This window comes from Lissotriton helveticus, chromosome 5_1, assembly GCF_964261635.1.
Source record: "Lissotriton helveticus chromosome 5_1, aLisHel1.1, whole genome shotgun sequence".
Classification (NCBI taxonomy): domain Eukaryota; kingdom Metazoa; phylum Chordata; class Amphibia; order Caudata; family Salamandridae; genus Lissotriton; species Lissotriton helveticus.
Window position 1 is genome coordinate 745,453,653 of NC_136065.1, and position 23,694 is coordinate 745,477,346.

The following is a 23,694-nucleotide window of genomic DNA, read 5'->3' on the forward strand; positions in this document are numbered from 1 at the left end:
TAATGTTACGGCTCACCACTTTCAAATGTCACCAGCCGCCACTGGCCATGGGTTCCTATAGTACACTGTACAGGGGCAGATAAGGTGACCCATTCCCAATTGGTGATGTACCTATAGTACATGGATGTGAATTTAGAGAGAGAACAGCAGGCTGTGGGTCTGATTAGCAGGCTCACAGCCACATTATGTCGAAAATCAGTGAAGCATAAAGCAAAAATTGTGGTGACCATAGGAAAGGAGACCCTACTCTCCTACAAGAGAGTTAAAGAACGATGCGGGTGGAAGAGAGCAGCAGATCAGCACAGGAGAAGAGACCAGGGAGTTAAAGAAGGAGGAGGTGGAAGAGAGCAGCAGCTCAGCACAGCAAAAGAGAACAGGGAGTTAAAGAAGGAGGTGGGGTGGAAGAGAGCAGCAGATCAGCACAGAAGAGAAGAGAACAGGGAGTTAGAGAAGGAGGTGGGTTGAAGAGAGCAGCAGATCAGCACAGGAGAAGAGACCAGGGAGTTAAAGAAGGAGGAGGTGGAAGAGAGCCGCAGCTCAGCACAGCAAAAGAGAACAGGGAGTTAAAGAAGGGGGTGGGGTTGAAGAGAGCAGCAGATCCGCACAGGAGAAGAGAAGAGAACAGGGAGTTAGAGAAGGAGGTGGGTGGAAGAGAGGAGCAGACCAGCACAGCAGAAGAGAACGGGGAGTTAAAGAAGGAGGTGGGGTGCAAGAGAGCAGCATATTAGCACAGGAGAAGAGAACAGGGAGTTAAAGAAGGAGGTGGGGTGGAAGAGATCAGCAGAACAGCATGAGAGAAGAGAACAGGGAGGTAGAAAAGGAGGCGGGTTGAAGAGAGCAGCAGATCAGCTCTGGGGAAGAGAAGTGAACAGGGAGTTAGAGAAGGAGGTGGGTGGAAGAGAGCAGCAGATCAGCACAGGAGAAGAGAACAGGGAGTTAGAGAAAGAGGCGGGTGGAAGAGAACAGCAGATTAGCACAGTAGAAGAAAACAGGGAGTTAAAGAAGGAGGCGGGGTGGAAGAGAGCAGCAGATCAGCACAGGAGAAGAGAACAGGGAGTTAGAGAAGGAGGCAGGGTGGAAGAGAGCAGCAGGTCACCACGGGAGAAGAGAAGGGAACAGGGAGTTAGAGAAGGAGGTGGGTGGAAGAGAGGGAGGGTGATAGAGGGAGGGAGGGCGATAGATAGATAGGTAGAGTGAGGGAGGGCAATAGAGTGAATGAGCGAGGGTGATAGAGCGAGTGAGTGCAATAGAGTGAGTGAGGACGATATAGCAAGTGTGATAGAGTGAGTGAGGGCGGAAGAGTGAGTGATGGCGGTAGAGTGAGTGATGGCGGTAGAGTTAGTGAGGGCGGTAGAGTGAGGGCGTGAGGGAGGTAGAGTGGTAGAGTGAGCACGGTAGAGTGGTAGAGTGAGGGTGTGAGGGCGGTAGAGCGGTAGAGTGAGGGCGGTAGAGTGTTAGAGGGAGGGCGGTAGAGTGTTAGAGGGAGGGCGGTAGAGTGAGGGCGTGAGGGCGGTAGAGTGAGGGTGGTAGAGTGGTAGAGTGAGGGTGGTAGAGTGGTAGAGTGAGGGCGGTAGAGTGGTAGAGTGAGGGCGGTAAAGTGAGGGCGGTAGAGTGGTAGAGTGAGGGCGGTAGAGTGAGGGCGTGAGGTCGGTAGAGTGAGGGCGGTAGAGTGGTAGAGTGAGGGTGGTAGAGTGAGGGCGGTAGAGTGACGGCGGTAGAGTGAGGGCGGTAGAGTGAGGGCGGTAGAGTGAGGGCGGTAGAGAGTGCAGTAGAGTGAGGGCGGTAGAGTGGTAGAGTGAGGGCGGTGGCGTGAGGGCGGTAGAGTGAGGCAGTAGAGTGAGGGCAGTAGAGTGAGGGCGGTAGTGATAGAGTGAGGGTGGTAGAGTGAGGGTGTGAGGGAGGTAGAGTGAGGGCGGTAGAGTGGTAGAGTGAGGGCGTTAGAGTGGTAGAGTGAGGTCGGTAGAGTGAGGTCGGTAGAGTGAGGGCGGTAGAGTGAGGGCGGTAGAGTGAGGGCGGTAGAGTGAGGGCGGTAGAGTGAGGGCGGTAGAGTGAGGGCAGTAGAGTGAGGGCGGTATTGGTAGAGTGAGGGTGGTAGAGTGAGGGTGTGAGGGCGGTAGAGTGAGGGCGGTAGAGTGGTAGAGTGAGGTTGGTAGAGTGAGGGCGGTAGAGTGAGGGCGGTAGAGTGAGGGCGGTAGAGTGGTAGAGTGAGGGCAGTAGAGTGGTAGAGTGAGGGCGGTAGAGTGAGGGCGGTAGAGTGAGGGCAGTAAAGTGAGGGCGGTGGAGGGAGGGCAGTAGAGTGGTAGAGTGAGGGCGGTAGAGTGAGTGCGGTAGAGTGAGGGCGGTAGAGTGGTAGAGTGAGAGCGTGAGGGCGGTAGAGTGAGAGAAGGAGGCAGGGTGGAAGAGAGCAGCAGATCACCATGGGAGAAGAGAAGAGAACAGTGAGTTAGAGAAGGAGGTGGGTGGAAGAGAGGGAGGGCGATAGAGGGAGGGAGGGAGGGCGATAGAGTGAGGGCGATAGATAGATACAGGGAGGGCACTGAATGTCGCACAAAAACCATAGCCATAAAAATACAGCGTGAGCAAAGTAACACGTTGGTGTGGGAAGGAAGAGGCAACTGCTTAGTGAGAAAAATTTGAAAACAGGATCGATTTCTTCTTAAATGGGTTGTGTTTGAGATCATTTTGTGATATATGACCTTCATTAGTGTCTTGAACTGACCTTCAATAGTTTCTTGAACTGAACATCAGATTCCAAGGCATGCACGTAGCGAGTGATGCAAACGTTTCACAGTGCAGGGGATACACAGACAGCAATAATTTGCAAACTGTGAGGAAGCGCAGGTTCGGAGTGCGAGTACAAAAGTAAACAAGCAGGAATAGGCTGTGCGGAACTGATGCAGGGAAGTCGGGAAATACAGTCAAGTCTGGCATGATGTAGAAAGAGCGCTCGGGGGCATGCATCAAATCTTACTTCAACATTATAGCTTTAAAACGGCTTTACGGGGATGTATGGAAAGATCAGTCCTTTGATTTTCTGTTGCTCTCTGCCTTTTCACCTGGCTGCGAATATTATGTGTGACTTGATCAGAATATATTTTGAATTAAGACATGTGCAGAACATGAATCAAGCAAAATGGACCTAGTCTTGGTAGAAGGCTGTTATCCTTTCTGAGCCAAGCTTTTAGCATGCATCCTTTCACATGCTCACAGCATACATCAACACTGTGTTTTATAAAACAGATTAGCTCATTACGTTATGAATGGGGAGATAGCTCAGGACTCTGTTTTGTTAGGTGTGTGTGTGTGTGTGCGGGATGGGGCTGTACATCGGCAGTGCTGAGCGGTCAGGGGAAGAGGGAACAAGCAAGGGTGCTGACACTTTCAACAGTATAGCATTAAAATGGCTATGAGGGTATGTATGGCACTGCTAGTCCTTTAAGTTTCTGTAGCTTTGTGTCTTTTTCCCCTTGTTGCAAGTATCATGTGTGACATGATCGGAACATATTTTGAATTGAAATAAGATGGAGCAGAACAGGAATCAAACGAAATTGAGCTGGTTTCGGGAGAAGTCTGATATCCTTTCTGAGCTAAGCTTTTAACGTGCACCAGCATTTAATATGTTTGCAGCATACACCAACACATTATTTAATAAAACAGATTAGCTCGTTATGCTTATGAGTGGAGAGATAGCTCGGTCGTGGCTCCGTCTGGTGTTGGAGTGTGTGTATGCACGGGTGTGGGTGTAAGTATGCACCGTTGAGTGGTCGGGGGAGGAGGGAATAAGCACACTTGAAATGCGTGCTGATATAAAGAGAAAAGTGGTACAAAAGGGGGTGGCAGAGTGGGCTAAAGAACGGTGATGGATTAAACCCAGATCTGTTGACTGGGTGTGAGTGTTTGATTGGTTCAGATGCTCCGTCCATCACCACCCCCTTTTGTACCACGATATAAAGAGAAAAGGCATCGGACCAACAAAAAAAAATGCAGCCGACAAGCACGCTTGAAACGCGTGCACCCATGGGGAGATTAGGGAATGGTACACAGTAAAGGCTGTGCATGCGAAACCTAATAATAGAAGTTCCACCCACCAAAGCAGACAAGCTCTCGGCATTGCGTGGCCGAGGGGGGGGGGGGGGGGGGGGGTGTTTAGAGGTATGGGTGCTTGTTCACGAGAGCGAGCCAGCAAGATCTGGAGCGCATTCCTTCGAAGTCTGATAGGGGCATCAAAGGAAGGGTGGGAGGGAACGAGCAGACCTGCAGAGCGGGTAAATGGGAAGAGGGGCCGTGGGAGGTGGGAGGGGAAGTTGGAAGTCAGCTTGGTAAAAGGATGGTAAACAAGCTCTTGGCATTGCTGTGGCGGGGGCGGGAGCACATTCATTTGATAAAAAAAGAACAAAAACCCAATGCACACCAAATTGCAGTACAGAGAGAGATGTCTCAATGGGCATAAATAAGTACAAGTAACAAAGTTCAGAACAAAAAGGGGAAGCGATGTAGTGCGATTCCTCTTTAATTGCATGGATGTCCAGCCGACACGTGTTTCGTTGTCAAGCGGTAACAATGCTTGCACGACTCATCAGGGCTGGGGAAGATACAAAGTACATGATGGAATATGATGTCCACACGACATAAGCATAAACGAATTTAAAAGAATTGCACTCGTGTCCAGTTTTCTAGTGCGCGTGAGAGTGCAAGTGGAGGTCGTGGCAATGATGAATTGTTTTAAGTAAAACAGATTGCATGGTGGAAGCACACTGTGCCAAACAAAGTGAAGGTGAAAAAACGTTACATCGGACGCCGGAGGTGATTGAATAGAGGTGCGTGAGAGAGTGCGGGTGCTGTGGACACCGGTCGCCATGTACGTTTGGTAGTCAGGTTCTCTGGGGGAAGACGGTTGAAAGTGAGTATCCAGTGATCGTAATGTGGGTGGTGGTGCCCAATGTGGTAGTTCCAGAAGACCATGAGGATTAGCAGTCCTCTACTGGTGGTGCGAAAACATGCCAACACAGGACGCAGGTAGATTCAAAAAAAATTTTGGGAAAAAGTGCATGTGCACAGTCTATTGAGGAAGTGAGGCGGATTGACTAGGCGCTTCCTACCTGTAGCGCGAAGGAAATGGACCACAGGTCTGTGGAGAGGAAAAAGGAGGAGGAAACAAAAGGGCAAAACAAAGTGTCAAGACCAGTTAAATCGTAGCATGGAGCACTGTACACCTATCTTAGGTCTCATGAGCGGGTACTATTACTGACGAGAGAATAAGGTAGACACAGTAAATAGAAACTCACCGCTAAGCCGGTGATACTTCCGACCCGGCCCCTGCTCGAGATCAGGTTGACGCTCGTTGGTGGATGTGGCTCCAGATTCCAAGGGTCATGCAGTGTAAACGATGCTAATGGGAAGCACAATGAGAATGCTGCATTTGTAACACCCCAAACGTATGTACTTTTTAGGTTAAAAAATGCCCCACAGGATCAGGGCGGAGCGCGAGTGAGGTAACGGGACCACTCAAAGTGAATGTGTCCCCAAGTAAGAGTAAAGAGTCTCACCTTTATGTTAAGAAAACAGTGCTCCAAGCGACTCCAGTAAATAGATGCCACCAAATGAAATAAAGCATCCGCTTCGAGGTACTAGAGTAGCTGAGTTGAAGGGTCAGTGGTGAGTGTCAAAAGTCTTGTGATCACTCAATAGCGCGGGATCTGTAGGGGACGAGATAAAGAAAGGCGAGCGTGTGTAGGCTCGTTACTGAAGACCGAATTGTGCGGTCTTAATTGGGGCTGTGAGGATCGGACTATACTGTCCCTGAGTTGGAGCAAAAGAACAATAACTTACCGGTAGTTTGAGCAAGAACTGCGGGATGGGTACCTCCACGCAGCGGTTCCGGGTGCGGACACGTGGTTCCGACCCGGAAGTGAATTTATCAGATTCTGAGACGGGGCCCGTATGCGGAAGACTAGAGCGCTACCTCCCCCGGTAGGTGGGTGTGTCTTGGAGAGCGTAGGGCTCGCAATGGAATGTCCGCAGGTGGGGCAGAGCGTGACAAGTCTGTCAAATAGCAATGAAGTTGACATGCATCTCCACTGCGGAGCCCGTATGTCGGGGAATGCAATGACAACTGCCCCGGTTGGTGGGTGTGTCACCGGAAACGTCAGGTTTGCAGCGGAATGCCCGTAGGAGATGTAAAAATGCGATGAATCTGTCAAACGACTACATAGTTGGCAGACAAGAGATATAAGTGAAACGAAAACGATTTTTATATAGAGAATATTCAAGATGTGACATGAATATATGTCAGAAAAAAGTGGGATGATCATTAATGCAGTAAATACCAACAACATGCAAAAGGTGGTCATGCATCCGATCCACAAGGTGCAAAAGTGGTTAGTGGCACATTAATTAAGACGGTAAAAAACGTATTACATCACATGAGTCTTATCACATCAATCAAAAAGGCATAGACGGGCAGAGAAACAGGTGATAAACATATCTCATCCCAACTCTCCTGTAAGGTCTTACAAGATATCCAGTTTAGGCATTGAAGCACGTAATAAACAAAATGTTCCAGCAGGTTAATAGTATTACGCACCTGATATGACATGAAGGAAATGACATGGGTAATGCAATATCATTTGTGGCATGAGATTAACATTCATATGTTGTGATAGTGCATAGAGAAACAATAATGTCATAACCAATAGTAACCCCATGGGAACCTCATTGTGAGATGCCGCCGCAAGGGTGGTATCAGAGGACAAAGCAATGAGGTCTGGTACAATGTTCACTACAGAAATGACAAGATTATGGCCTGTAAAGCTGTATGTGCAGGAAATGGATACAGGGGTTCAGTCTCCTAGAAAGAATTGCATCTCCTGGTCATAGTTGAGCCCCTGAGACACGGTACGAAGGCGGAGAATCCATGTCGCCTCTAGGCGTCTTAGCTTGAGTTCTCCGTTACCGCCTCGTACACCAATAGGGACAGTGTCAATCCCATAAAACGAGACTTGTTTGTCCAGAGATTGTTCACCACACGCAGCCGCGTGTAGGGCAACTGGATATCTAGGATCCTGTTTGTGTAGCGCCCTTATGTGTTCTGCTATCCTTTCTTTTAGCGGGCGGATGGTACTCCCCACGTAGATTTTTTTGCATTTGCATTCGATTACGTATACCACATAGCGTGTGGTACAGTTAATGTTGGTCCTGATGATGTAGGTTTCTCCTTTGGTGTCGTGAAATTCAGTAGTTTTGTGTTTAGCCCACCGGCACATGGAGCAGAACCCGCATTTGTAGAAGCCAATATTACGTTTGGTCAACCAATTGTCCTCTGTGCTGCTTCGAGGGATTGAAGGGCTTAGTCTATTTCTCAAAGTTCTGCCTCTCCTGTAAGTGATCTGAGGATGTTCTCCTATGTAATTCGAGATGTTCTTGTCCTTCTTGAGGATGTTCCAGTGTTTGCTAAAGGTCCTGCGTAGTGCCTGGTGATGGTTGCTGAAATCGGTAATCATGCGGATAGTCCCAAGATCGTCTGTCTTTTTGTTGGGCTTGTCCTTCAGAGTGTCTTTTCTTTGGATTCTCATGATCCTAGATGTCGCTTTTTTGAGCAGGTCATCTGAGTAACCTCTTCTCTTGAAACGTTCCTGCATACTTTTCAATGTTTTTTCGAAATCTTGATCATTACTGCAGTTTCTGCGAGCTCTTAGGAATTCTCCAAAAGGTATGCTGCTGATCTGGTGGGATGGGTGAGCGCTGTTGGCGTGCAGAATCGCATTACAGGCAGTGTCCTTCCTGAAGAGTTTGCTGTTCAGTTTGTTGTCTAGGATGTAAATCTCCAGGTCTAGAAACTCAATCCTATCTAGGCTCGCCACCATGGTGAACCTCATGTCCCACGTGTTGTGGTTGAGATGCCTGTAAAAATCCATCAGGTGTTCATGTGTGCCGGACCAAATCAAGAAGCAATCATCTATGTAGCGCCCCCAATATACTATTGAGTCAATAAAGTTCGCCCCTTTGGTGCCCCAAATTAGGTCGTTTTCAAGTGCGCCCATGAATAGATTGGCAAACGAAGGGGAAAATTTCGAGCCCATGGCGACTCCTTTAGTTTGTCTGTACCATGCGTTGTTAAACATGAATGAATTGTTATTCAAGATAAGGTCCATCATGGAGATGAGCATGTTGGTGTGTTGCCACATGGTGGCTGGACGCTTCTGTAGAATTTTGGTGACGACTTCGAGTCCAAGATCTGGTTTGATGCTGGTGTACAGGGCTACCACATCCATAGTGATCATGAGAATCCAAAGAAAAGACACTCTGAAGGACAAGCCCAACAAAAAGACAGACGATCTTGGGACTATCCGCATGATTACCGATTTCAGCAACCATCACCAGGCACTACGCAGGACCTTTAGCAAACACTGGAATATCCTCAAGAAGGACAAGAACATCTCGAATTACATAGGAGAACATCCTCAGATCACTTACAGGAGAGGCAGAACTTTGAGAAATAGACTAAGCCCTTCAATCCCTCGAAGCAGCACAGAGGACAATTGGTTGACCAAACGTAATATTGGCTTCTACAAATGCGGGTTCTGCTCCATGTGCCGGTGGGCTAAACACAAAACTACTGAATTTCACGACACCAAAGGAGAAACCTACATCATCAGGACCAACATTAACTGTACCACACGCTATGTGGTATACGTAATCGAATGCAAATGCAAAAAAATCTACGTGGGGAGTACCATCCGCCCGCTAAAAGAAAGGATAGCAGAACACATAAGGGCGCTACACAAACAGGATCCTAGATATCCAGTTGCCCTACACGCGGCTGCGTGTGGTGAACAATCTCTGGACAAACAAGTCTCGTTTTATGGGATTGACACTGTCCCTATTGGTGTACGAGGCGGTAACAGAGAACTCAAGCTAAGACGCCTAGAGGCGACATGGATTCTCCGCCTTCGTACCGTGTCTCAGGGGCTCAACTATGACCAGGAGATGCAATTCTTTCTAGGAGACTGAACCCCTGTATCCATTTCCTGCACATACAGCTTTACAGGCCATAATCTTGTCATTTCTGTAGTGAACATTGTACCAGACCTCATTGCTTTGTCCTCTGATACCACCCTTGCGGCGGCATCTCACAATGAGGTTCCCATGGGGTTACTATTGGTTATGACATTATTGTTTCTCTATGCACTATCACAACATATGAATGTTAATCTCATGCCACAAATGATATTGCATTACCCATGTCATTTCCTTCATGTCATATCAGGTGCGTAATACTATTAACCTGCTGGAACATTTTGTTTATTATGTGCTTCAATGCCTAAACTGGATATCTTGTAAGACCTTACAGGAGAGTTGGGATGAGATATGTTTATCACCTGTTTCTCTGCCCGTCTATGCCTTTTTGATTGATGTGATAAGACTCATGTGATGTAATACGTTTTTTACCGTCTTAATTAATGTGCCACTAACCACTTTTGCACCTTGTGGATCGGATGCATGACCACCTTTTGCATGTTGTTGGTATTTACTGCATTAATGATCATCCCACTTTTTTCTGACATATATTCATGTCACATCTTGAATATTCTCTATATAAAAATCGTTTTCGTTTCACTTATATCTCTTGTCTGCCAACTATGTAGTCGTTTGACAGATTCATCGCATTTTTTTTTTTTTTTTGTTCAAATCTGTTTTTATTGTGAACACAGCGATAAGCCTACAACCCCTTTCTGGAGCCGGCCGCGCATAGTAAAGCCAGTAAGTAAACTAGACAGGGGAGGCGGAGTCATTATTCATCGCATTTTTACATCTCCTACGGGCATTCCGCTGCAAACCTGACGTTTCCGGTGACACACCCACCAACCGGGGCAGTTGTCATTGCATTCCCCGACATACGGGCTCCGCAGTGGAGATGCATGTCAACTTCATTGCTATTTGACAGACTTGTCACGCTCTGCCCCACCTGCGGACATTCCATTGCGAGCCCTACGCTCTCCAAGACACACCCACCTACCGGGGGAGGTAGCGCTCTAGTCTTCCGCATACGGGCCCCGTCTCAGAATCTGATAAATTCACTTCCGGGTCGGAACCACGTGTCCGCACCCGGAACCGCTGCGTGGAGGTACCCATCCCGCAGTTCTTGCTCAAACTACCGGTAAGTTATTGTTCTTTTGCTCCAACTCAGGGACAGTATAGTCCGATCCTCACAGCCCCAATTAAGACCGCACAATTCGGTCTTCAGTAACGAGCCTACACACGCTCGCCTTTCCTTATCTCGTCCCCTACAGATCCCGCGCTATTGAGTGATCACAAGACTTTTGACACTCACCACTGACCCTTCAACTCAGCTACTCTAGTACCTCGAAGCGGATGCTTTATTTCATTTGGTGGCATCTATTTACTGGAGTCGCTTGGAGCACTGTTTTCTTAACATAAAGGTGAGACTCTTTACTCTTACTTGGGGACACATTCACTTTGAGTGGTCCCGTTACCTCACTCGCGCACCGCCCTGATCCTGTGGGGCATTTTTTAACCTAAAAAGTACATACGTTTGGGGTGTTACAAATGCAGCATTCTCATTGTGCTTCCCATTAGCATCGTTTACACTGCATGACCCTTGGAATCTGGAGCCACATCCACCAACGAGCGTCAACCTGGTCTCGAGCAGGGGCCGGGTCGGAAGTATCACCGGCTTAGCGGTGAGTTTCTATTTACTGTGTCTACCTTATTCTCTCGTCAGTAATAGTACCCGCTCATGAGACCTAAGATAGGTGTACAGTGCTCCATGCTACGATTTAACTGGTCTTGACACTTTGTTTTGCCCTTTTGTTTCCTCCTCCTTTTTCCTCTCCACAGACCTGTGGTCCATTTCCTTCGCGCTACAGGTAGGAAGCGCCTAGTCAATCCGCCTCACTTCCTCAATGGACTCTGTGCACATGCACTTTTAAAAAAAAATTTTTTTGAATCTACCTGCGTCCCGTGTTGGCATGTTTTCGCACCACCAGTAGAGGACTGCTAATCCTCATGGTCTTCTGGAACTACCACATTGGGCACCACCACCCACATTACGATCACGGGATACTCACTTTCAACCGTCTTCCCCCAGAGAACCTGACTACCAAACGTACATGGCGACCGGTGTCCACAGCACCCGCACTCTCTCACGCACCTCTATTCAATCACCTCCGGCGTCCGATGTAACGTTTTTTCACCTTCACTTTGTTTGGCACAGTGTGCTTCCACCATGCAATCTGTTTTACTTAAAACAATTCATCATTGCCACGACCTCCACTTGCACTCTCACGCGCACTAGAAAACTGGACACGAGTGCAATTCTTTTAAATTCGTTTATGCTTAGGTCGTGTGGACATCATATTCCATCATGTACTTTGTATCTTCCCCAGCCCTGATGAGTCGTGCAAGCATTGTTACCGCTTGACGACGAAACACGTGTCGGCTGGACATCCATGCAATTAAAGAGGAATCGCACTACATCGCTTCCCCTTTTTGTTCTGAACTTTGTTACTTGTACTTATTTATGCCCATTGAGACATCTCTCTCTGTACTGCAATTTGGTGTGCATTGGGTTTTTGTTCTTGCTTTGTATAGCGTGTGCCTCGCACACTCTTGGAGGGGTTTAGGGCCTTTTCCCCTCGCCTACTTGCACCCAGACCTATCCATACCCAATACTAACGTGTGCTGTGCGCCTAGTATTTCCCTGTACTCCTAAAAAACCCCAGTTCTCCATGCACATTCATTTGATGTATGATGGGGCGGGCTAAATGAATTTGGCTCATCTTCTACACGTATCCATCTTCATAAACCTTGTGACTTCAATTACGTAATATCGAAGGCAGCGCTCAAGTCTGAAAATTATTCCAGCACCACGGCAATCAAGGTGGTAAAACTTTATTCTGTTTAAGGACCAACAACTATAGAACACAATGCAAGACCGGACATGCCTTCAATATCAACTCGCAACATCCCTTCACAGTACATCAGAGATTACTTTTAGGACAAGGTTTTCTTCTAGTACGTTTTACCTCTGGTGAAACAATAGACATTCATAAGAGGCAAAATGTAATCCGGTTTTTATTAATTTCCAAAATAAACAAGAATAGCAAAATCTACACGCTTTTACATTAAATGGAAATCGTTTCTAGCTTGGCCAGTGACGCTTTGTAAAAGGTGTCGAATGAAATACAAATACTGTTGCTGCCACTGTCTAAGAAAGCTTCCAGATAAGCTGCCTGCGCTGTGGTACTTACATGAGCGAATCGTTAGGGGGCAAAAACTGGAGTTGCAAAAAAAACAGCAAGGCGTGACGTGGAGAATTCAAAGTCGTTGTGAATTAATCTTAACACCTCGAAGCACAGTGCTAAATATATCGTTCAGAACTTCAGCACAAAAACACGTGGGAAAACGCACGCAGAGAAGTAGCGGATGGGAAGGGGCACCCTTCCGTTTATGATGACACATGTAGGTTGACTAAAATGTCACGGACGCGAAAGAGAACGCATACACCGATACTACAATGTGTTCAACTGCTACTCCCCGAGGAACTCGGAGCATCACGCAGACTGTGGCAGGCTGTTAGAAGCCTGCTTTCCGGAAAACGCCTGCAATCAAAGCTGAGTCGAAAATACAGGAATGCGCACCACGGGTACATTACATAACACTCAGCAAGGAACAGACGTTCCTCTTCTCTGGCGCAGCAAACCGTCGTCAGAACAATAAAGTAAGGGTATACTGTAACAACATCTTTAGTATGATATTTTAAATAGCAACCCTGGACTGACCAAAGAGAAATACTGCAGCTTTCACATAGGACATGCAAAAGAATTTTCAATGGCAACGGGCGCCGACTAGCAGGAAACGCAGCAGGAGGTGGTGCGGGACGGCACGTCGAGTCAACAACAAAAAAAAGTCTTCGGAGTGGCATTGCGCAGGGGGGGGGGGAGTGCATTCCTTTGAAATCTGAAGCTCTCGGCATTGCTGTGGCGGGTCTGATGCGATGATGCGAGGCGGCTCGGGGAGCAAACGGAAAGCGAGTGCACGGGCACATGCACTGTGCGAAATCCGCCTGCCAAAGCCCCTTGATCACCTTTCGTGATCCAACTCTATGTCTCGAGCTGCAATGCACTTGTGCATTGGCAGGTCGAGACCTAAAAAGGGACGCAATACACTGGGGCACATTACCACTGACACTGCTGGGAAAGGCAGCACTTTTTAAAATGATGGCGCTCCCTCGATTCCTGTACGCATTAGAAAAGACACCATTCCCAGTGCCGCCAGGCTTTTTCAAAAAGCTAGCAGCTCAGGTTTCCGGGCTATTGTGGGGGAACAAGCCGGCACGCATAGCGCAGGGTAAATTGGTTAAAGGGTGGTATGATGGCGACATAGCACTTCCAAACATACAATTGTACTATTGGGCAGCCCAGCTGAAGGTCATTAATCAATGTATACACACCACACAAACGGACCCCGCATTCAAAGCAGACAGACATGGTTTAGGGGCAGAAGGAATGATGTCTGCACTTTATAATAAGAAGCGAGCCCCCACTGTTCCCGGGCCCACAAAGCAGACGATCAACATATGGCACGAGGCACATACTAAATTAGGATGGCAAGGAGTGGTGACCCAACTTACTCCTCTTTGGGATATACAGCGATTGGGTAGACTTAGGAATTGTAAGGGATTTGCTCGGTGGGACGCAATTGCACGGTGGGTGACGTGGCACAAAGGGGAGGTAATCGCATTCGAACATCTTAAAACACAGTACAAGCTAGCGCCTTCCAAAATATTTAGATGTATACAGATAAAACGCGCACTACAAGCTGCCATACCATCTGGTACCGAGGTCCCAGAGGCCACCCCCCCTAGAGAACTGACTGCTGACGGACTGCATGCACAAACAGGCTACTTCCTTCACCTACTGAAAATTAGTCAACAACTTACCGGACGCTCATGTGGCGTTCAGGAAAATATGGTCCCGAGATGTGGAGGAATTCGACGACTCCGAATGGCAGGACGCACTGGCAACCCCGCGGGAGGTGGGAAAACCCTCAAAATTCAAACTAGTGCAACTCAAAATACTACATAGAACCTAATATACCAGGCTCACCCTTTATAAAATTTCACACCTGTACTGCTTGAGGCGATGCAGAGAGGAGGGTACATTCTATCATACCGCGAGGCAATGTCCGAAGATCATGGAGTATTGGGTAAAGGTGATGAGAACAATATTGCAAGCAGAGGAAGTGTCACTAGTGCAGGAACCCAGGAGATGTTTGCTAAATGTTTGGGAGCCAAATGATCTTACTCGCCCAGCACAGGTTTGGGCCATGCTGGGGATAATGGTTGCAAAGCTTAACATTGCACAAAAATGTGGCTCGGAAGAGTCACCAACACTTGATGCGTGGTGCAAAGATATGGACACAGCTATGGTGGCCAAGAAGGCAGTATTCATCAATCGAGGCTGTCCTCAAAAGTGGAGCAGAGTCTGGGGGGCCTGGAATAAATTCAGGGGATACATCTGTGAGCCACCCAGGGAACAGACAGAGGAGAGCTCTGATGACGAAAATGGCGGGGAGATGCGAGATTAATGTGAGGAATACTTTCATTTGCTATACGGTGAGCACTATCACTATGAAAATTGTCATAAAAATGTTGATGTCTGGATGCAATGTATGTACATACTGTCGGATTAACTTGTGCCTTGATTATAATAAAAAGATTTTCAACAAAAAATAAAGTCAGGAACAGCTAGTCCACCCTCTTCTGTTGAGCAATGCATTGTACTCTGAGCTACTTGCCTGCAACCCGTACCCCACAGGAAGGAGGTCAGTATGGAATTTAAGTCTGTATGCCATTTCAGGGGATCCATATTGGGAGTACTGTAAAGAAGTATAATAGTCGTGGTAACACTACTATCTTTAGGAGGACCACTCTCCCTCCAAAGATAGTGGGAGGCCCTTCCAGAATTCCATGTTGGTCTTTAATGATCTCAGGGTGTCCCTAAATTACCCTTGAATATTTCTGCTTGGGAATTATATATTTTTGCGCCTAGGTATTCTAGGCAGTGGGGCTCCCATTTCAGAGCACCCAATTCCACTGAGGGTGCCCTGCTGAGTGTTAGTGCGAACAGTTTGGATTTCTGCCAATTATTTTTCAATCTGGACATCTCTTCAAACTCCTTCATCAGTGCCTTCGCCCCTGGTAAACCCTCCTCTATGGTTCCAAGGAAGAGCAGGAGATCATCTGCATAGTGGGCAATGTAATGTGTATTATTCCCTAGGTGAATCCCCTGATATCCAGCTCCTGTGCGGTCCAGGGAGGCCAGAGGTTCCATGGCAAGTGCAAACTAGAGTGGCGAGAGGGGGCATTCCTGCCTTGTCCCCCGTCGCAACTGATATCGTCCTTCCAGATATAAACCTCGCCACCGGTCTCTTGTACAATAATCTAACCCAATTGGGGAAGCCCTGTCCCATATCCATTTTATCTAAGACTCCATATAGGAACTCCCATTCAAAACTGTCAAAAGCCTTTTCCATATCTACTGCAAAGACCACCCATCCTTTCGTCCCCTCTTGTCATAAGTGCCGTGAGTCGTCTGATGTTAATAGCTGTATTGCGCCCCGGGATGAATCCTGCCTGGCCCCGATGTATGAGGCCAGTCAACAATGATTGGAGCCTCGTGGCCGATATCTTACTTAAAATTTTATAATCTAGATTTAGCATTAATAGCAGTCTATAAGCTTCGCATTCAGTTGGGGTCTTGCGAGGTTTGAGCAACAGAACAATCAGTGCCTCCCGGGTGGAACTTGGGAAGCGGCCCTCCTCCAGAGCTGCCTCATAATTCCAATAGTTTAGGGGCCAATCCTTCAACATAGGCCACGCAAAGCTCTATGGGCATCCCATCTGTTCCAGGAGTTTTGCCGCTAGCCACACAATTAATCGCACTCTAATTTCCTTTACAGCTATGGGGGCCCCCCACATCATCAGCCTCCAGAGTGGGGAGCGGGATAGCAGTCCGGTATTCTCTGATGGTGCTGTCTCCCTGTCTCGAACAGGATCTGTAAAGTCAGTACAATTCTCCAGGAATCTCCTATTTATGTTCTCTCGCCGATATAACATTACCCATCAGTCCCCCCAATAGCTAGGATCGGGGAGCCTCTCCAACGGGCCAACCAAGCCAGCAGTGAATCGCTTCAGTCCCCCTCTGCATGTGAATTAAGCAGAATACTCTGAATCGTTTTTGGCCACTATAGGTGTGGCAGGGTATACTCAGACATGAGTCCCTTGCTCACTGCTCCATCAGGATTCAAGCAAGCCGGGCCGACGACGGCTGAAATGCCAGAAACCGGTCCCCGGAAGCTTGTTTCCTTCCCAGTGTAAGAATTGGCTTGGTAGTTTGGTTTGCCCTGTTCCCATCATGCACTGGGACAGGAACAGACTAATTTGCATATAGCCAGGTTCTGAACTGGGATGGTGCAGTGAGCTAAAAAACGGTGTTGGATCTAGCCCTGATCTCTTGACTGGTGAGAGTATTCTGCTTAATTCAGAAACTCTGTCCATCACCACCCCTTGTTGTTAAATATTTTGTCCACCCTAAGCGTGGAAGGGTTTACTCAGATGTGAGTCCCTTGCTCATTGCACCATCAGGATTCAAGCAAGCCGGGCCGACGACGGCTGAAATGCCAGAAACCGGTCCCCGGAAGCTTGTTTCCTTCCCAGTGTAAGAATTGGCTTGGTAGTTTGGTTTGCCCTGTTCCCATCATGCACTGGGACAGGAACAGACTAATTTGCATATAGCCAGGTTCTGAACTGGGATGGTGCAGTGAGCTAAAAAACGGTGTTGGATCTAGCCCTGATCTCTTGACTGGGTGAGAGTATTCTGCTTAATTCAGAAACTCTGTCCATCACCACCCCTTGTTGTTAAATTAATTTTTTGTCAGGCACACACTGAGCCAACAATGGTTCTCAACCGCAACTTTTATTAAATGTAGGTATTTCTCAGCTGGATGAAGAGTTTTTCTTGAATAAATAAAGACCCTAGGTTTTCGCTGTACTGAACTTTGTTTTCTTTTTATTGAGGCATACCTTTGCGTACTTGCAGTCTCCATCTCTAGGATATGGTACGCTAGACGTGTGCACATATACCCTTGTATCGCCACATAAAAGAAGGCATGAGACAGACAAGAAAGAAAAAACTGGTGGCGTGTAGAATGAAGAAGTCTGGAAGTCTTCCCTTTTAACCCAGCACTATTGCTAGAGGGCTACTGGAAAACCATGTTCCCTAACCTGTCTCCGGATTAGTTTTTAAACACTGATCACAAAGGGACCCCTAATAAAAGCATTTCCGGAGGGAAGAAACCAACTGCTGTATTCTCATCAGGAACATGCAGAAGTCTGGTACAAAAGCCAGGATTACATTTCATCTGGTTCATTCTCTGACTGCATAAACACTTTCTGTAATAAGCGCCCTAGCAGAAACCCATTCTTCCTGTAATCATCATGGGTCTTGGGACGAATTGCAGGTGCATCATCTCAACTGCTGGTCAGGTTGTAAGTGACTCACATTAGGTACACCTGGCAAAGGTGGTTGGGAGTCAACAATATTTAGAGGTGGCAATGATAAATGAGGTGGCAGAGTAGGCTTCCACAAAAGGAGCTGAAGTACCGTTGTTTGTGTCAACTGAGAAGACTTTGGCACCTTTCTGCACTATACTTCTGACTACTGTCATACTCTCTGCGATTAGATTCAGGAGCAGGGGCAGAGATGGGAACACTCGCAGCTGGTGAGTATTAGGTTACATGCAGAGGGATGGTACACACATAGTTAAAGAAGTAGTCAAATAGCTAGTCTTTGCAGACGGAACCACACACAGCACAAGTGAGAAGCAAGAAGGGAGTCCACTAGGGGGTTATGCATTTTTTTCTCTCCTATTTAAGCTCAAGGAATCCATCCTTAAGGGGAGCCATTAGAGTTCATGCTTCCGCCGTGGCCTTGGAGGGTAAACACAACTGATGCATGTGGTCATTTTTAATTACTTTGGGCCTTATTTTAGCGGACATCCAGTCTATCTTATTTGAAGAGCTGAAAGCTATAATGCACTTGTAATATAGGGAACGGGCTATCTGTCATGTTTGTGATAGACTATCCCGTCCACAAACCTCTACGAAATGCATTTCGTCACCACAATCCCTTTCTTCTCTAACAAATTAGCCCTGCTTTAGAAATCTAGAGCTGGCTCTAGCCCTACCTTAAAACAAAAAAGGAAATCAGTGACAGAAAACCACCTTTTGAATCGTTCTTGTTCGGTAAATCGCTCTTCTTCTCCCATAAAGTGTTCATGCAGCTCTAGAGGAGGTCTTCCAATCTAAGTCAAATAAGTGAGAACACAATTTTAAAAATCTGCATGCAATTTCGCAAAGTGAAATATAGTCCGCTAGTTGCACTTTAATTTAGAGCCTACGTTAAATAAGAATCTTCAGATAAAAGGATTTAACGTTAATTTGTACTTAATTTGTAGTTGAAATTAACACATTATCAGGCACATGCATCAAAGGATTTTGCGATCGCAAACGGTGCGAATCGCAAAAATGGGTCATTTGCGATCGCAAAATCTGCTTTTGGAATGCATGAAGGGTAAAGGCCCTCGCAATTTGAGAATTCGCAAATATTTGCGAATTCTCAAATTGCAATTGCATTTAAGGAATCACATTTTGCGATTCCTTAAATGCAATGCATGAAACTTTAAAAAATTGCGATTTCGCAATTAGGGGGAGCAAATTACCATGAGGTTGAACCTCATGGTAATTTGCGAAAACTTTGAAAAATGCACTTTTGTGCATTTTTCAAAGTTTCATGTTGTGCACACACATGCCCTAAGGGCATGTGTGTGCACAACATATGTGCACAGATTGATTTCAGGGGTGCAACAGGGTGTCCTTTGGACACCCCTGAACCCTTGAAATCGCATTCTCAATTTGTGATTCGCTAATTGCTAATCGCAAATTGAAAATGTCTTCCCATTCATTCCTATGGGCCTTTAGGCCCATAGGAATGAATGGGGAGGTATTCCTTAATTGCGACTCTCAAATTGCGAGTCACAATTAAGGAATATTAAGAAATCGCAATTTTTTTAGCAATTTCTTGATGCATTGCATTTTGCAATTCCTTAATTGCGATTCCTTATTTTTCGAAATTAAGGAATCGCAAAATGCAATATTGATGCATGTGCCTGTATGTTAATTAATATACAAACCACACACTATTTCCTTTAAAAACGCATAAAGAGGTATGGAATTATACCACAAATATTACACATGCGTATCAAGTTTAGCTTCATTTGAGGAGTAGATATTAGATAGGAAATAGACAACTTCACAACTTTAAAAAAGGCATACATTAAAATCATCATGTTTTCGGAAGAAGCAAAGGAGTAAAAACTGTTCTAGACAGTTTTCACTATACTTAATTTGTGAAATGAGATGTAACAGAACTTGTTCTTGGGACAAAGACAATCTGAATTGCATAAAAATGGCAACGCAGTAAAACGATAATTACCTGTTTCATATATTTAATGTACAGGATCTCGGCAGATTCCAAGTAAGTTTGAGCAACTTGAATTTCGCCTCTTCCTGCCCATAAAATGCCTAGATTATTCTAAAATTAAAAGATAGAAGAGTTAGGAGGAAAAAACACTCGTGTTCACACAACACATAGATAGTTACTCAGCAGATCTAAGCTAGGAGAGAGAAAGGTAACGACGTTTTAAAACAGGCATAATAATGTTCACATACCTTACATGTGACAAATTTACTAATTTGTGGCATTCTAATAAGCTACATGACTGCTCAAAAAAAAGTGCTTGATGATCTTCAGCTTTAGGTAGGATAGGTACACAAATGTATCGAGATACTCTGGAAGCATATCAAGTTTAATATGAATACATGTGCAGGTTCTTAAAACAGGTATTGCTAATAGTAATTCATAAATAGAAATGTGCATGCCAGTCATTTAGGTCGTAGTTTACAAGAAGGAACATTGAAGACCACAAGATAAGTTAGTTACTGTTTATTCATTACAAGACAGCTTAATATTACACTTTTGAGCAGTGATATAAAAACAACAAGCATTGGTGTGGTCGCGTGGTTATACAGAACAGTGCGTCAGGAATAATTATATAGGGGTTTTAATGGTCAAATCAAAAGAAAGACGTGGAAGTGAAACAAACGTCCAGCAAAGACAATAAATCAAATAAACTGGAGGACTCCTTGTCCTCCCTCTCAGTCTCTAGACTTCTGGGTCAGTCTCTCCCTCCCGTTCTCTTGCTAGGAGATGTCCTCGTGTTCTGTTCTTCCAGCCCGCTGGATGTAGGGAGAGGTGTCAGTAGACAGGGCCCTCGGAAGAAAAGACAGACAGGGATCAGGTATGAAGGGGTTGAGCCAGTCAGTGTACCGTCACCTGGGGTCGGATGGTGTAGGGTTGAAAGGGGCTGTGTTGTACAAGGTTTCTGGGGAAATACGTGGAAGTGAATATGGACTTTGGTAGACATGAACATACAGGTGCCCTTCACTGCACCAACCTCCACCAGCCTGTGGAAAAATAAGTAAAGAAAGGCGCTTGCCTGTGGCCACGACCCTCCAGGGTCCTGGCAGGGGGAGCCTCACCGCCCTCCTCCTCTTCAGGCCGGCTTGACTCTGGGACCTTACCTATAGGCGGTTCTTCGGTCGGGCGTCTTCTTCATGGATTCCTTTTCCTAGCGTTTTTCTCTCCCTCCGCAGCTCCAGCTCTTCGGGGTTCTCCCTCTGCAGCACCAGCTCCTCTGGGTTCTCCCTGTGCAGCAGCAGCAGCGCTCTGACTGGCTCTGTGGCGTCCTCTTCTCCTCCCTCTCGCCCCTCCTCTTCTTGAGCCGGTGTACTATAGAGCTCTGTACCCTATCGAGCTCTGTTACCCCTCCCGTTTTGCGCATGCGCAAGAATGGTGCGCATGCGCACATTACGGCACATTACGGCACATGACGTCCCACCACGCCCACCATCATTCCGTGTACCCCCTAACGTTTTGCATTTGCGCATGCTCTATTCAAACATGCCCTGGCATTGTGCACTGTGGGTGCTGCTGCGCCACTGTTCTGCAGAGCCCGCCTCGTGCCCGATGGAAAGTTCAAGGTGCCCATATTCTTCCAAACAACATCTTTGCTTCCAAACCCAAGGATCGGCAGAAGAGATGCCCTCACTGGAGTGAACCGGTGAACATCAAATGGAGAGAAACCACTCCTGCATTCGCCATCATCTTTTTCAGGTGTAGGAATAAGCAGGTGTGAACTTCTACAAGAGCCATTCTCACAGGAAGCCTATTCATTCTGCTTCTTCCTGGACATCTCTATTTGAGCCACCTCTTCATCTGGGTCCTGCAAGTGGATTGCTACATCTGCCTTCCTCTTTCTGGATCGAAAGCTGCAGTCTGTTTTCATGTTGCTCTCTTCCAGAGACCTGCCATTGGGCATTCTCGGTAAAAGGCTGGTTCAGAATGTGGCGACAGGTCGTATTTGGAGGCCCACGGAGAGAACGACAACCGGTAGTGCAGTTAGTTGTTCGTCCCCTTTACGTTGGAGGCTCGGTCTGCCCTACACCCCCCGCCCAGCCACTGATGCTGGAGATCCGGTATCGTGGCAGACAGGGCTGGAAACTTCTATAGTGTCCCCAAACTGGACTGCAGTTCCTTGCGGTGGGGCGGCATGGCTTAGTCTAGAGTTGGCCGGGTGATAGCCTTGGTAGGGGTTTGCTCCACCCAGGCTTGGTGAGCTGCTACTCCTCGGTATCTCTCCTGGATGCGAAGGAAAGTCCCGTTTCTTTTTCTTACGAGAGTGGAATGTGCCTGTCAGAACTATTACAGTGGCTACAAAAGTGTCCTGGTTTGTACAGGATGCTTTGTTGGGGTTTACTTCGCTTTCTGAATCTTACGGTTTAATGGGGGGGGAGAATCCTGTACAATGCCGTTTCTTCCGCACAGTGTAGTTTGCAGGTGGATACGGTGTCCTGTGGGAATTATTCTGTTGCTTACGGTGGGGGAAAGGGTGTCCTTTTTGGTGGATCTAGTTACACCAGCCTTTTATGGAACACGGAAGCGTTCAAAATGCTGCTATGAGAGGTGATACTTGATTCGATTAACTATTAAAAGCCGATAACAAAATGTACCATTCAGGTGTCTCTAAGCAGCACCCATTGGTACCCTATTCATCAGTGAGTGTCCACCCAACTGACTCCGGAGGCACAAGACACTGTGGTTGACATTTATTTATTTTAAGAGTTTTATATAGCGCTGCTAGACCCAGAGGTATCAGAGCGCTTTACATGAGGAATTTAGCATTTAGCATAATACAAACGTTACAAAATGTTCATGAAAGATCGTTGCGAGGAAGAGGGAAAACAAGGTTATACAAATACATCTAATGATTAGATCATTACAAAAACAGAAGATATTAAGGAGCAATGGGAGCAAGGGAAAATAGGGGTAAGGGAAAAGAGGGAGAAGGGAAACGTGGGAATGTGTGGGAGCAGGGAGAGAGGAACTGACAAAGGACGGAACAAAGCGAAACAAAAGGGGATGATGGACGGAGTGTTTGAGCAAATCAAACACTCACCCCCAGTCAACTGATCTGGGTTTAATCCACCACCATTCTTTAGCCCACTCAGCCACCCCATTTCAGACATGGCTATAGGCAAATCAGTCTGACCCTGTGCCTCATGGGAACAGTACAGCCCGAACTGCCAAGCCATGTCTTCCATGGACCGGAAACAAGCATTATGGGACCGGTTTCGGATTCATAATCCTCATCAGCCAGGCTATCTTGAATCCAGTGGCCAAGTGAGCAAGGGGCTCACGTCTGAGCATACCCTGCCACACTTAGGGCGAACAAAGCGAAACAAAAGGGGATGATGGATGGAGTGTTTGAGCAAATCAAACACTCACCCCCAGTCAACTGATCTGGGTTTAATCCACCACCATTCTTTAGCCCACTCAGCCACCCCATTTCAGACATGGCTATATGCAAATCAGTCTGACCCTGTGCCTCATGGGAACAGTACAGCCCGAACTGCCAAGCCATGTCTTCCATGGACCGTAAACAAGCATCCTGGGACCGGTTTCGGATTCATAATCCTCATCAGCCAGGCTATCTTGAATCCAGTGGCCAAGTGAGCAAGGGACTCACGTCTGAGCATACCCTGCCACACTTAGGGCGAACAAAGCGAAACAAAAGGGGATGATGGACGGAGCGTTTGAGCAAATCAAACACTCACCCCCAGTCAACTGATCTGGGTTTAATCCACCACCATTCTTTAGCCCACTCAGCCACCCCATTTCAGACATGGCTATATGCAAATCAGTCTGACCCTGTGCCTCATGGGAACAGTACAGCCCGAACTGCCAAGCCATGTCTTCCATGGACCGGAAACAAGCATCCTGGGACCGGTTTCGGATTCATAATCCTCATCAGCCAGGCTATCTTGAATCCAGTGGCCAAGTGAGCAAGGGACTCACGTCTGGGGGTGAGTGTTTGATTTGCTCAAACGCTCCGTCCATCATCCCCTTTTGTTTCGCCAAAGGACGGAACAAGACGGCAGGTCAGGATCAGAGGAGAGGGTGAGAAGGAAGATGGGGACAAGAAAAGGGATTCTGA

General features: G+C 46.9%; 1 protein-coding gene across 1 annotated transcript in view; it reads right to left on the reverse strand.

Moving 5' to 3' along the window:
• Positions 1-23,694, reverse strand: part of KIFBP (kinesin family binding protein) — a 940,192-nt gene that overhangs the window by 728,917 nt on the left and 187,581 nt on the right. Inside the window, exons 2-3 of the mRNA XM_078643211.1 lie at positions 19,575-19,673; positions 18,305-18,384 (exon numbers count right to left, since the gene is read on the reverse strand). Of these exons, the coding sequence (XP_078499337.1) occupies positions 18,305-18,384; positions 19,575-19,673 (179 nt within the window). The remainder of the gene's footprint in view (positions 1-18,304; positions 18,385-19,574; positions 19,674-23,694) is intronic.